The sequence below is a fragment of the Ornithorhynchus anatinus genome, chromosome X1, assembly GCF_004115215.2.
Source record: "Ornithorhynchus anatinus isolate Pmale09 chromosome X1, mOrnAna1.pri.v4, whole genome shotgun sequence".
NCBI lineage: Eukaryota > Metazoa > Chordata > Mammalia > Monotremata > Ornithorhynchidae > Ornithorhynchus > Ornithorhynchus anatinus.
Genome location: NC_041749.1, coordinates 44,724,445 through 44,736,423, shown reverse-complemented (window position 1 = coordinate 44,736,423; position 11,979 = coordinate 44,724,445). Strand labels below are relative to the sequence as shown.

At 51.1% G+C, this 11,979-nt stretch overlaps 1 protein-coding gene across 5 annotated transcripts; it reads right to left on the bottom strand.

The window, feature by feature from the left end:
* Positions 1 to 2,608: 2,608 nt before the first annotated feature.
* Positions 2,609 to 11,045, bottom strand: CX1H5orf24 (chromosome X1 C5orf24 homolog). 5 transcript variants are annotated; one of them, XR_003754566.2, is made up of 3 exons: positions 10,030 to 10,321; positions 4,190 to 6,717; positions 2,609 to 4,096 (listed from the first exon to the last, which is right to left on the bottom strand). XR_003754566.2 is itself a non-coding variant. In XM_001510080.5 (3 exons), the coding sequence occupies exons 1-3, from the start codon at positions 10,069 to 10,071 to the stop codon at positions 4,345 to 4,347; spliced, it is 513 nt and encodes a 170-aa protein (XP_001510130.2). In that variant the 5' UTR covers positions 10,072 to 10,308; the 3' UTR covers positions 2,609 to 4,344. The 5 variants fall into 5 exon arrangements, 4 of the variants coding, with proteins under 4 accessions (XP_001510130.2, XP_028907262.1, XP_007669206.1 ...); XM_001510080.5 differs by having other exon boundaries at positions 2,609 to 4,385; positions 6,288 to 6,717; positions 10,030 to 10,308; XM_029051429.2 differs by lacking the exon at positions 10,030 to 10,321 and adding an exon at positions 10,694 to 11,045 and having other exon boundaries at positions 2,609 to 6,717.
* Positions 11,046 to 11,979: the final 934 nt, after the last annotated feature.

Here is an 11,979-nt window from a genome sequence, read left to right as displayed (position 1 = left end):
CTTGCCCGAGGTCACCCAGCAGAGACACGGCAGAGTAGCATGGTCTAGTGGATAGAACACAGGTCTGGGAGTCAGAAGGTCGTGGGTTCCAGTCCCAGATCTGCTACTTTTCTGCTGTATGACCATGGGCAGGTCACTTAACTTCTCTATGCCTCAGTCACCTCATCTGTAAAATGAAAATTATGAGCAGTGCCCAACCTGATTTCCTTGTATCTATCCCACGGCTTAGGAAAGTGCCTGGCACATAGTAAGCGCTTAACAAATACCGCTTTAAAAAAAACCAAGATTACAATCCAGGTCCTCTGACTCTTAGGCCCACTGTCTACCCACTGGGACTCACTGGGCACTTTCTATGTACAAAGCATTGCACTAGGCACTCGGGAGAATGCAATACATCAGAATTTGCAGACATGTGCCCCGCTCACAGTGAGCTTACAGTCTACAGGGGAAGGTGGTCATTAATGTAAATTACGGATATGTACATAGGTGTTGTGGAGCTGAAGGAGCGGTGAATAAAGGGACCAGATCAGGATGATGCACAAGGAGTGGGAGAAGAGGAAATAGGGGCTTAGTCAGGGAAGGCCTCTTGGAGGAGATGTGCTTTCAGTAAGGCTATGAAAGTGGAAAGTGAGGAGAGCAATTGTCTGATATGCCGGGGGGGGGGTGCCCAAAGCCTGAGGTGGGACATGGGTGAGAGGTCGGCGGTGAGCTAGACGAGACTGACGAACAGTAAGTAGGATGACATTAGAGGAGAAAAATATGCAGAGTAGACTGCAGTAGGAGAGCAGCGAGGTGAGGTAGGAGGGGGCGAGGTGATGAGTGCTTTAAAGCCGACGGTAAGGAGTCGCTGTTTGATGCAGGAAGCAGCGTGGCCTAGTGGACAGAACATGGGCCTGGGAGTCAGATGGACCTAGGTTCTAATCCCAGCTCCACCACTTGTCTGCTGTGTGACCTTGGGCAAGTCACTTCACTTCTCTGAGCCTCAGTTACCTCATCTGTAAAATGGGGATTAAGATTCTGAGCCCCATATGGGACTGGACAGTTTCCAACCCAATCTGCCTGGATCCACCCCAGTGCTTAGTACAGTGCCTGGCACATAGGAAGTGCATAAGAAATGCCACAATGATTACTATGCGGAGGTGGATGGGCAAACACCAGAAGTTCTTGAGGAGTGGGGAAACATGGACTCAGTGTTTTTGCAGAAAAATGAGCCGGGCAGCAGAGTGAAGTATGGACTGGAGTGGGGAGAGACAGGAGGCGGGGAGGTCAGCAAGGAGGCTAATAAGAGTAATCGAGGTGGGATAGAATAAGTGCTTGGATTAACATGGTCGCGGTTTGGACAGAGAGAAAAGGATGGATTTTAGCAATGCTGTGATGTTTGAATCAAAAGGATTTAGTGATAGATCGAGTATGTGGGTTGAATGAGAGAGATGAGTCACGGATAGTCCCAAGGTTACGGGCTTGCGGATAGAGGAAGGACGGTGGTGCTGTCTACAGTGATGGGAAAAATCAATAGTATCTTAGTAGTCTTCTTTGTGTAACAAAAAATCCTCTTTAAAAATGGAAAATCCTGTTACGGGGAAGAGCGTAAAATGGCAATAGAGTATTTGGTTTAAAGTATTGACTTTATTAATAAATATACATCCATATGATGATGTAGATACAGATCATGAACACTACTCCATTCCCATACACATAATTGCACACGAGTAGCTCAAGTTCATGGACATAAAAACATACACAGTATCTATCAGACTCTTTACAGCAGAGGATGGCGTGCTGATATTAGTTAATTGGTAATTATTTCCTCCATAATTAATTATCTGTGGGAAAAGCAAACTGTGTAAAATTAAAAAACCACAGAGAGGTCTGATTACTAAGTGATAAACATAAATGCCTTTATGATTTGTCATACCATTATACCTTTCAAAGATGAAATGGAATATATTGGAGATCATAGATTTACCTACTTGGGTAATTCCCCGGCAAAGTCTTCAGCCTATCTGAGAGTCTACAAACACGTAGTTAAGCAATGTTAAAATATATATTGTAACGTAAGAATACAGCGGGAACAAAACTTTTCGACCAGATAGGAAAGTCCTTTTGAACTGATTCTGGATTCTCCTCCACTCTCCAGAGGGATCGTAACACGCTTCTATCCGTAGCATGGGGATGAATGAAGGACGGAGCAGCAGCTCCTGCAGATTCCAGATTAGCATCCCATGCTGCTCTGTCTCTTAAAGCTTCTCAAACTGCAATGAGGAAGTTCTCTTCTTCACCTCATTTGTCAGGGTTTCTCTCTTTTTTTTTTATGATATCTGTTAAGCGCTTACTATGTACACTTTACAAAGCGCTGGGGTAGATACAAGCTTCTCGGGTTGGACGCAGACCCTGTCCCACATAGGGCTCACCGTCTTAATCCCCATTTTACAGATGAGGGAACTGAGGCACAGAGAAGTTAAGTGACTTGCCCAAGGTCACAGAGCAGGCAGGCGGCGGAGCCGGGATCAGAACCCAGAGCCTCTGACTCCCAGGCCTATGCTCTTTCCACTAGGCCACGCTCCTCTTTCACTGGGTGGGGTGCTCTCACCGATCCGATCTAGTTTTGTGCCTGAGTTCCGAGACGGTGCTCAGGGGATTCCTGTTTTATGATAACGGGTTCACAGACACAAGCACGCATCCTTCCCCCACCCATGTAGCACTAGATCTGTGAATACAGAAGGGATTAAATTTCCCTCTAAATATTAATATACTGCTGAAAGGGACTTCAAACCAAATAACTTACTTTAAAAAGTCCACCCAAATATTAAAAATGAAACACACTTTGTTTTGTCAAATATTAGAGATTTGGTCTGAATATGGTGCCAGTATTTTGAAAATAGCCAGTGCAAGACACCAAATACAGGTAACCAAATGATCTGATTCCAAAGATTGATTAGTTGAGCAAAGCCAATTTTGGTAGGAAAATGAGAAGCAGTTACCATTGGAGTTGCTCCCTGTTTGTTAAAATGCTAAGGCTTCATTTGCATATAAATAAAACATATTACAAATCCAGTACTTAAAAAAAAAACAAGAAAAAAAAAAAGAAGGAAAACAAACTTACTTGAATTGTAGATCATTTTCTGACTGACAGTGTTAATACAAAACAGTGAACCCTCTTTGATGATGAGCAGAATTACGGTGTACAAAATTAGCAATTTTCCTTGAAAGAAAGGTCAGATCATGAGGGAAAAACGCCAGTTTCCCCGACCCCTGACTTCTAACGTCAAAGTATAGGCAATTGTTGAACATGCTACTTCAGTGTTTACCATGACAAGAGACAGTGTTACCAAAAAAAAAAAAAGCACAATGTACTCCAAAGATTATATAGGAGAAGCAAAAAATAGTGTAAGACTTCATTCACATGTCACTCTTGGACTTTGCTCCTCTTCGGTGTGGCCCCGGGAAATCCTTCACAAGAGGGGCGAAAACTGGGGGCCGAGGAGACCCAGCAGCACCCAAATCCAATCCTCCAGGCAGCTCTGATCCCAGCTCCAAAAGCAGCCGTTCCGCCGTCACCCGTGTTCACAACTGACACCGTCCCCCCTTTCCGCCCCGGGACGCCTCACCTGATCACACCAGTCGACACCGGAACGAACCCCGCCTGTTCGGCTTGAATTCTTCAAAATCCTCGGGTACGCGATCCATCACATGGGTATTACAAGAATGCATCTGCGTCACCTCCCGACCCGCGGCAGAGCACCATTTGAATAAGATGCAGCAGGCAAGAAATGGAAAGGGAGGGGTGGGGAGGGATTCGGTGGGGAGGTGAGGAGAGGGTAAAGTACAGAGGCGACGGCGACGTGCGACGTTACCCTGGCCCGGCCGATGGCGGTGCCACGCCCGGGCTCGGGACAGTCGACCGCAGGTGGCTGGAAGCTTCCGACAGCGAGTTCGGCCGGGCCGTCAGAGGAGCCCAGTGCTGAAAACCAGCTGGTGACACGGTTAAAGGCAGGATCCTGAGAGCGAATGAGCACGGAAGCCTTTTTTCGCCTGGGTCGGAAGTTACACCGCGCCGAGGAAATTCCTAAAGGTTTTCTCCACTCTGAGAAAAAGTCTGTCGAGGGAGAGAACACATCGCTGGAATCGATGGCATCAGCCTGAAGAGAGTCTAGTCTAAGAGCAGGTTAGCTGCCATTACGCTACCCACCGGCTACGAGGCCATCCAAGATCGCATCTCTACGGGCTGTGCAACGCTGAGAGAGTTGAGGTTCACTGTCTCAGTTTTCAATGCACACACAGTCCCCAAATACAATTCGACACCTCTTACTGTAAAGTACAGCACAAAGTCCAGCTCAGTATGGGTCAGGCATCAGGGGAACACCTGAAGGCTTGCTGCTTTTTTCCTAATAAAAAAGGTACGAAATATGACATCCGTTTCGAAAGGCGTCAAAGAGTGCAATCAGAGTTCGTATCAAAGGACGGCTGGCCTGAATAGGCCAACTTATTCCCCCGCTCAAGTTCTAATCAACCCCATCGGCTTTCTTTCTGGTCCTCTAAACCTACAAAAATTGCAGAGACTCGAGGGTATTTGAAATTACACACTAAGAGTTTTAAATTACCTTTCTATGGAAACTTTGTTTCAAGCCCAAAGGTTTCTGATACTGAATGCCAACCGGTGATCTTCAGAATACAAATCGATATAAAGCGTTCCTTTCAAATCCAGGAGATGTAGGTGCTTTCCCCTCTCTCCAAATATATACAAATATATGTGTAAGTACTTATATATATGTATACATATATGTATATATTGTGTGTGTTCTCAATGTTTTAAATAGATATTTTATTTTTAAAACAAACTGGGCTAAAAATGGAACATTTCTTTTGGATGAGGTCGTCGTACTGGAGCCAAGAAAGGTATTTATAGTTTAACCAGTGAACATATTTTTTCACCTTTCATGCAGAGATGAATTCCTAGGAATTGCTTAATATTTCGGGTCTAACAATGCAGTAAACTGCATCCTGTTTTTACCAGCTTTACAGTTTGCTGTTATGAATGTGCCCTCTGGTAGAAATAAACTTAAATACAGCCAAAATGCTCACACAATGGGATAACTGTATTCTGAATATCTAGAAAACCGGGAAAGGGGTGGGGGGGATGGCAGCACCATGAAAATAATCCAGCTAATAAACAAATTAGATACTTACAAACCCATTAGCTACTGTACCTAAGCACATAAAAAGCAAAATGCAGAAACTATAGTTATTTACAGTCTTCAAGAATATTTTGTTTTATTTTACATTTAGCATTCTCTTTCTAGAATTAAGTACTACATTAGAAACTTACTAGGCAATTGCTTATAAACTAGTTACTGACTGTGATGTGAAGCGTTTGCAGCGTTTGGAAAATGCACCCTCAAGCAAGTCAAAAATACAGCGCAGAATGCCACAAAACACTCCCGCTAACAGGCAGATGATAAAGAAAAAACACTTGAGAACGTCCCTAAATTGACTAACACCCAACCAATGAGTACCTACCTGAACTTAAATCTCGTACTGGGGTTAGGGGAAGGAAAACAAATCAGCTTTCCAAGTGGCTGAATATCTACAAAACACCAGAGGACCGGGACAGAACAGCCGAAGTGGGGCTCTACACTACCCTCTACTTCCTCTCATTAAAAAAGGCATTGCGAAACAAAACAAACAAAAAGGCTTAGCTCAAATGGCTCCGAATGGCTCTGCATCACCGGTTCAAAATTCCTCTAGATGGGATCTTTACTATAGTGCAGGCTTACTTCCCGAGCCAAGAGGCAGATAATGGTTTCCTGCCTATTTCAGCTGCTTAATGCGCAAGCTTCCATTTCGAATGGCAGAAGGGGGGGAGTGAAACCTGAGCCGTGAGCATCACTCCGGGGGGAGAAACACCGAGCGGTTCAGTCGGGAATCTGCGCCTAAGCCGGCCGCCAAACACAGAGTTCTCCTCATGCCCTCTGACATTCAACATTTCCTGGCTGCCGTGGCCCAAAACAAAAGAGACGAACCGAAATCCGCAAGGCTGGAGCCAGAAAAACCCTCCCGTGATACCGACGGCCACGGGCCGGGCCGAGGCTCCGGCCTTCCCTCGTGGCCGTCGGCTCCGCCCGGCCCTCCTCCCCCCGCCCCCCCTGGCTACTCGCTGGGCTTTTTGACTTTCCCGCTGCTTTCCCCCGCCCCGTGCACACCTCTGCTCCGCACCATGGAGTACGGAAAGGCGGCACCGCCACAAGCGTAGCCTAAATTTGCAAGGCGCGAGAGCGCTTTGATGCTACCTGGAGGTCTCCCCGGGCTGACTTTGTATCCCGCAGCTTTGGTGGTACCCAAGGGTCTGCCTGGGCTTGTCTTAAATCCAGCTGCCTTGGTGGTCCCGAGCGGTCGGCCGGTGCTGGTCCGGTATCCCGCTGACTTGGTGGTCCCCGAGGGCCGGCCACGCTTACCGGATCGGTTGAGGTTTTTCTTTTTCTTGAGTTCGTCTTTGGCCTCCAGGCTCCGGCCGCCCGGGGCCTGCAAGTGCGTCTCGGCGAGCGGGTCTTGCCTCTGGCAGGCGATAGGCTTGTGGCCGACCGCGTGGCTGTATTTGCTCTGCTGGGCGGAATACAAGTCAAACTGCTCGGCGGCTCTCACACTGTCTTCGTTGAGGCAGGAGGCTTTGCCGGTTCCACAGAAAGCCGGATTACCGCTGGCGACCGGATGCATCATTTTCTGCCCAAATAAAAGGGAGGAGGTGGATAAATGAAGCCACCTAAGTGAATATTTACCTGACAGCAGCCTACGGGAAAAGAGCCTCTGCTCCGATTATTACGGCGGGACAGACTTGGTTCAAGAGAGCCATTAAAACGAGAGAAGGAATGAGGAGGCGGTCGGTTGTAAGTATTGAGCGCTTACTGTGTGGGCAGCACTATACTAAACGCTTGGGAGAGTACAATGCAACAATATCACAGACCCATTCCCAGCCCATGACGAGCTTATAGCCTAGAGGGCAGGCATGGAGCGGGGCCGATACCCCGGCAGGCAGAGGTTTCTTGCCCGCTCAGTGTCTAAGGGCTAGAGATGCCCTTCGATAACCCAGGTGCAGAAGTACTATTATCTGTGCGGGTTCTCCCTAGCGGGCAGCAAAAGAGGACATCTCGGAGCTGCCGGTCTGGGTGGAAAGACTGTACTGGGCCAACTGGCGGGATGGGACGCCACGCCACGCAGCTGTTCCTGGAATATCTCCGTCTGGTCTTTGAGCGGCTCCCGGATGATAAAAGCCTCCCTGACGGCGGGATGATCTATTATTGATACGGCTCCAGGAGTAGACATAGGCACTCTCCGGTGGGCGGGGTGGGACCAACAGTCCCAAGGCCCACGGAGCCGGGACAATCTCCCTAACATCAGCCACCTTTACCCAAATAAGTCGGGGCTCCGCAGGCTCAGGGGGTGGAGCGGGGCCTCTGGGTGGTGTAAATGGCCACGGTGGGTCCCCTGGAGCCCGCCTCGGGGGTTGCTAAGCCGAGGCCACGACTGGCTTCCCGCTCCTGAGATCGACAGAACGGTTCACCGCACTTCGGTTCTTGCCCCTGACCACAAATACAGCGCTGATCTCTCTCCTCGAGCGGAGGACATCCCAGGCTTTATATTCTGCGGCCGGACTCCTTCCCTGCAGTCAAAGCGCCGTCCTCACAGGGCACATCGTTAAGGCTAACGGGAAATGAGGTTGGACGACTGGAGTAACTTGTTACCGTGAGTTATTAGACTGGTGACGCTCTCCTTCCGAAGCTGACTCAGGAGTCAAAGTAGATGAAATGGGCTCTCCCCTCCCCTCCCACTGGATACTCTCTTGTGTTAAAAAAATATTCAAATTCAAAAATAAGCAGAATTACATTAGATGAGCTAGGGTGAATGGTCACATCATTCCCCACCATCCAAGAATGACTCCTAAACACAAACTCTAATCAATTCATTTCAATATGGATCCTGAGAACAGACAAGGAAAAGGAAATGGGAATAGAGTCAAAGAGCTGGAATAAGATTATTAAGCGGTTATTGACAATGGACAGCACGCAGAGGGCAGAGTGGACACTCTGCTGGTGATTACCAAGAAAAAGCCTCTCGTAAGCAACAAGAATTGCATGACCGTAGGCCGAAGGAGGTGGTGGATGGAAGTCTTGGACTCTGAGCTAAATGGAAAGATCTACATGAGAGAGAATATTCCCGCTCCCTGGAGGAGCCCTTATGCATCTCCAATTTCTGCTCTACAGACAGTAGAAAGATGGATTCTGAATTTAACCCAGAACCCAACCCTCACTCTAAAACGCACCTTCCCATTATAGAACCACACGAATCCTGGAATGCCGTGAGTGAACGGCCTCTCTCTGACATCCAAAGAGGGGGCACTGGTCAGTATCAGACTCGGGGCGCAAGGACTGTAGCTTCGATACTTGAAATACTTCCAGCAAATCATCCCCCTTTCCTTTAGATACCACTTCTCCTAAATCTTTCAGAAAAAAAAAAAGCCCCCTGGAACAGAGCCGTGCCACGGGCAAAGGTCAAGGGCCTGGCAGTACCAGGCCGATGCCAAGCCTGGAGGTGGGGGTCGGGGGCTCACACCCAACCCAATTTTGTTTCCGGATGAGGGAGGGAGAGGGCTGCACTAAATTGCTCTGAGCAGCTGGTACGCCTCGGCAAACCCAACGCACCATGCAGAGGCCCAAGCCGGCCCTCCCCAAGCAAAGTCACTTCGGCCTACGATCTCCAGACTAGCAAACGCACAAGGGCTTGGATCCACCTCAGCTCACCCTATTAATGATTCAAGATGAACAGGACACATCCTCCCACTTCCACCCGAAGACTAAATCCCATTACCTTTCCGGGGCCTCCATCAAACAATCAACCAATGGTTTTTACGGAGCACTTACAATGTGCAGAGCACTGTACTAAACACTTGGTCAGGTATGGTGTTACGTGGGCAGTTTAGGTACGTGGGGGGGAGGGGGGAAACGCACGCGCGCACACACACACATGTATGAGTGAAAATCGGCTGTGGGGAAAACTAGATTTCATAAACAGCGTATTAATTCAAGGTTTTGTGCTTCAAACCTAATATGGACAAGCCTCTCCCCTTCCCGCTCCCATCCTTCCTTCCAAGGGTTTGTTCACGGGACACTGATTTCTTTGAAGAGACCACATATGGTGGATGTTTTGTCTTCCGAGTAAGGTGCGGGCCACAATGCCACTGACTGCCTGAAGCTAGAGCCACAACAAATGCGAGTCCCAGAGAGAGGGGGATCGAGGGGGCAACGCGGCTACGAAATAGAGCACATGTCCGCTCCTTAAAGGGACAGCACCGATCCTTTCAAAAATGGTGCAATCGGGTGGCTGATTCAACTCGAAGCTTCTGCGCCCGTTTTGCCGTGCCTAAAGGAGATCCTCCGAAGACGATTCTCTCGGAGACGATGTCTTCAGGATGGAAATGTCCCCCTCCCACCCCCAGCCCGGGCACCCCCTGCCCCCTACCTTGAATAATCCCTTCGGGCAGCCCGGCCCGTTGCTGGCCCTCCCAACGGGGGAAATAATGAATTCCTTTTTCGAAACTTCCATCGACACCCCCAGAAACTTTCCGACGAGCCGGAGGACCCCGGTTTGCAGTCAAGCCTCCCCGTGGGGGACCCGAAGGAGGGGAAACCGGGGCTCCCAGGTTCACTCCCATCCCACACACATACACACATCCATGACCACGGCCTGACCTCCCACCCGGGATGTCCTGGAGGGGTGCAACGCAAATCTCAACCCACCCACCACCCCGCCGATGGCCCCAGCCCAGCACAAAACAAAAGCCTCTTCTGCACCCTCACGCGACCCACTGGAAAGTTATGATACCAGGACAGGAAAATAAATAACGGCCTTCTTTGTTTCCTGCCTGCAATCTGCCTGTTTGTGCCTTCGGGCTCTCGGCAGATTTAGGGCAGGGAGCCCTCCCCTCCAAAAAAAAAAAGAAAAAGCTTTACCTGTCGGACTGAGGAGCGAATACATTACCTCTACAAGTTTGTAAGGGATATACACCGAAGCCGAAGGCATCCGCTGCACTCCCGGAATCGAGTTCTTAAACGGGCGCTTGCGGACTTCTTCAAAAAGCTCGCAAACTGCATCCCAGGCCCCACCCCGTCAAGGAGTCCCTTGAAGCTGCCATGACTGGGTTTTTGATTTTTGTCCCTACTCGGTCTTTTCCTTTTTCCTCTTTATTTTTTTTAAAAAGAGCTAAGTAGTGGAAGGCGAGGAGGCAAGGCAGAGCCCGTCCCGGGGCTGTCGACGCACCTGGAAGTGCGGCCGCCTTTGCCCTGAGCTCTCTCGGGCCCAGATCGCGTCCCCCATCCCACCGCCCCGCCCCGCCCCGCCCCCCACCCCCGGTGCAGAGAGGGAGGGGGTTTGCAGCCCTCCGGCCCCTGGCCCGTTGTTTAAATCTCCATCTTGCAAGCAACGGGAGCTCCCCGGCAGGCAGTCCTCCCCCAGCCCCCCGCGGTGGGAAGGACGGACGGAAGGAAGGACGGACGGAAGGAAGGACGGACGGACGATGGGCCGCCGGGTGCCCGCGGCCCCCGCCCCCGCCGGACGCACCGGCCCGGCCCGGCCCGGCCCGGCCCGGCCCGGCCCCGCTCCGCCCTGCCCCGCCCCACCCGCGCCGTGCCGCGCACCCACCTACCTAGAATAGTAACTTGCCTCCCAGCCGCTCAGATCCTCCAGGGGCCTCCCATGGGGCGGGGGCCGGGGGGCCGGGAGAGAAGCCCACCTTTCGGGCCGGCTGCCTCGACCGTCCGGGAGCCCCGCTCTGCCCCGCCACCTTCCCTTCCCCGGCCCGCGGCCCCGGGAGCGGCGGCGGCCCCGGACAGACGGCTGCCCCGCCGGAGGCAGCAGCGGGGCAAACACCGAGCACCGGCTTCCGCTCGGCTTCGGCTCGGCTTCGGTTCGGCTTCGGCTCGGACTCCTCGCGCGGCTCCCCCGAGCCCCAGGTACGACAGGGCTGCGGCGTACGCGCTCCCGAGGCGGGGGCGCCGCTCCCGCGGGCGCGAGCACGGGCGCCGCCGACCCCGCCGCACATGCGCAGTGTGCGGGGCGGAGGGGCCGGGCTCGGCGGGAAACCCCATGGCCGCCGAGGAAGGTGCCCGCCGGAGTGGCCTCCCACGGCATCTGCCTACATCATCCTCACCGGCGCTGCCATTTAGCCAGCGCATACACTCTGCCGAGCCCGGCACCGAGCGCTCGGGGGAATGATTAGACTAGTAATCGGATTGGTTAAGTGTTCACTATGTGGCCCTCCTCCTCCTCCTCCTCCTCTTCCTCCTCAAATCCGTCACACGATGACTCTCTCTCCCTCTTCGAAGCCTTACTGAAGGCGCACCTCCACCAAGAGGCCTTCCCAGACTAAGCCCCGCTTATCCTCACCTCCCATCCCTTCTGTGTCGCCCTGACTTGATCCCTTTGCTCTTCCCCGCTTCCGGCCCCACAGCACTTATGAACATATCTGTCATTTTATTTATTTGTATTGCTGTCTCCGCCCCCCCCCCCCCGCCCCCTGCACCCTAGACCGTGAGCTCGTTGTGGGCAAGGAATGTCCCTGTTTATTGTTGTATTGTACTTTCTCAAGCGCATAATACAGTGCTCTGCTCACAGTAAGCACTCAACAAATTCGACTGAATGAATGAATAATTGTATTTTTTAAGTGTTTACTATGTGCCAAGCACTAGACTAGGCACAAGGTGATCAGATCAAACACAATCCCCATCCCATATGGGGCTCAAAGTCTCAGGGGGAGGGAGAACACGTTTCCTCATTTTACAGATGAGGAAATTGAGGCACAGAGAAGATAAGTGATTAGCTCAAGATCACACAGCAGAGCTGGGATTCAAACCCAGGTCCCCTGATTCCCAGGCCTCTGCTTTCCTACTAGTGTTTCTTTGATTTTATTGAGAATCTACCGGGTGCGGAACA

What these genes read in the sequence shown, in the direction of transcription:
- CX1H5orf24 (XM_007671016.4), bottom strand. Translation starts at nt 10,071, where the DNA reads ATGCCTTCGGCTTCGGTGTATATCCCTTACAAACTTGTAGAG. An exon ending in TCCCTTACAAACTTGTAGAG is followed by an intron (nt 6,718 to 10,029) that starts GTAATGTATTCG and finishes TTATTTGGGCAG; the next exon opens with AAAATGATGCATCCGGTCGC.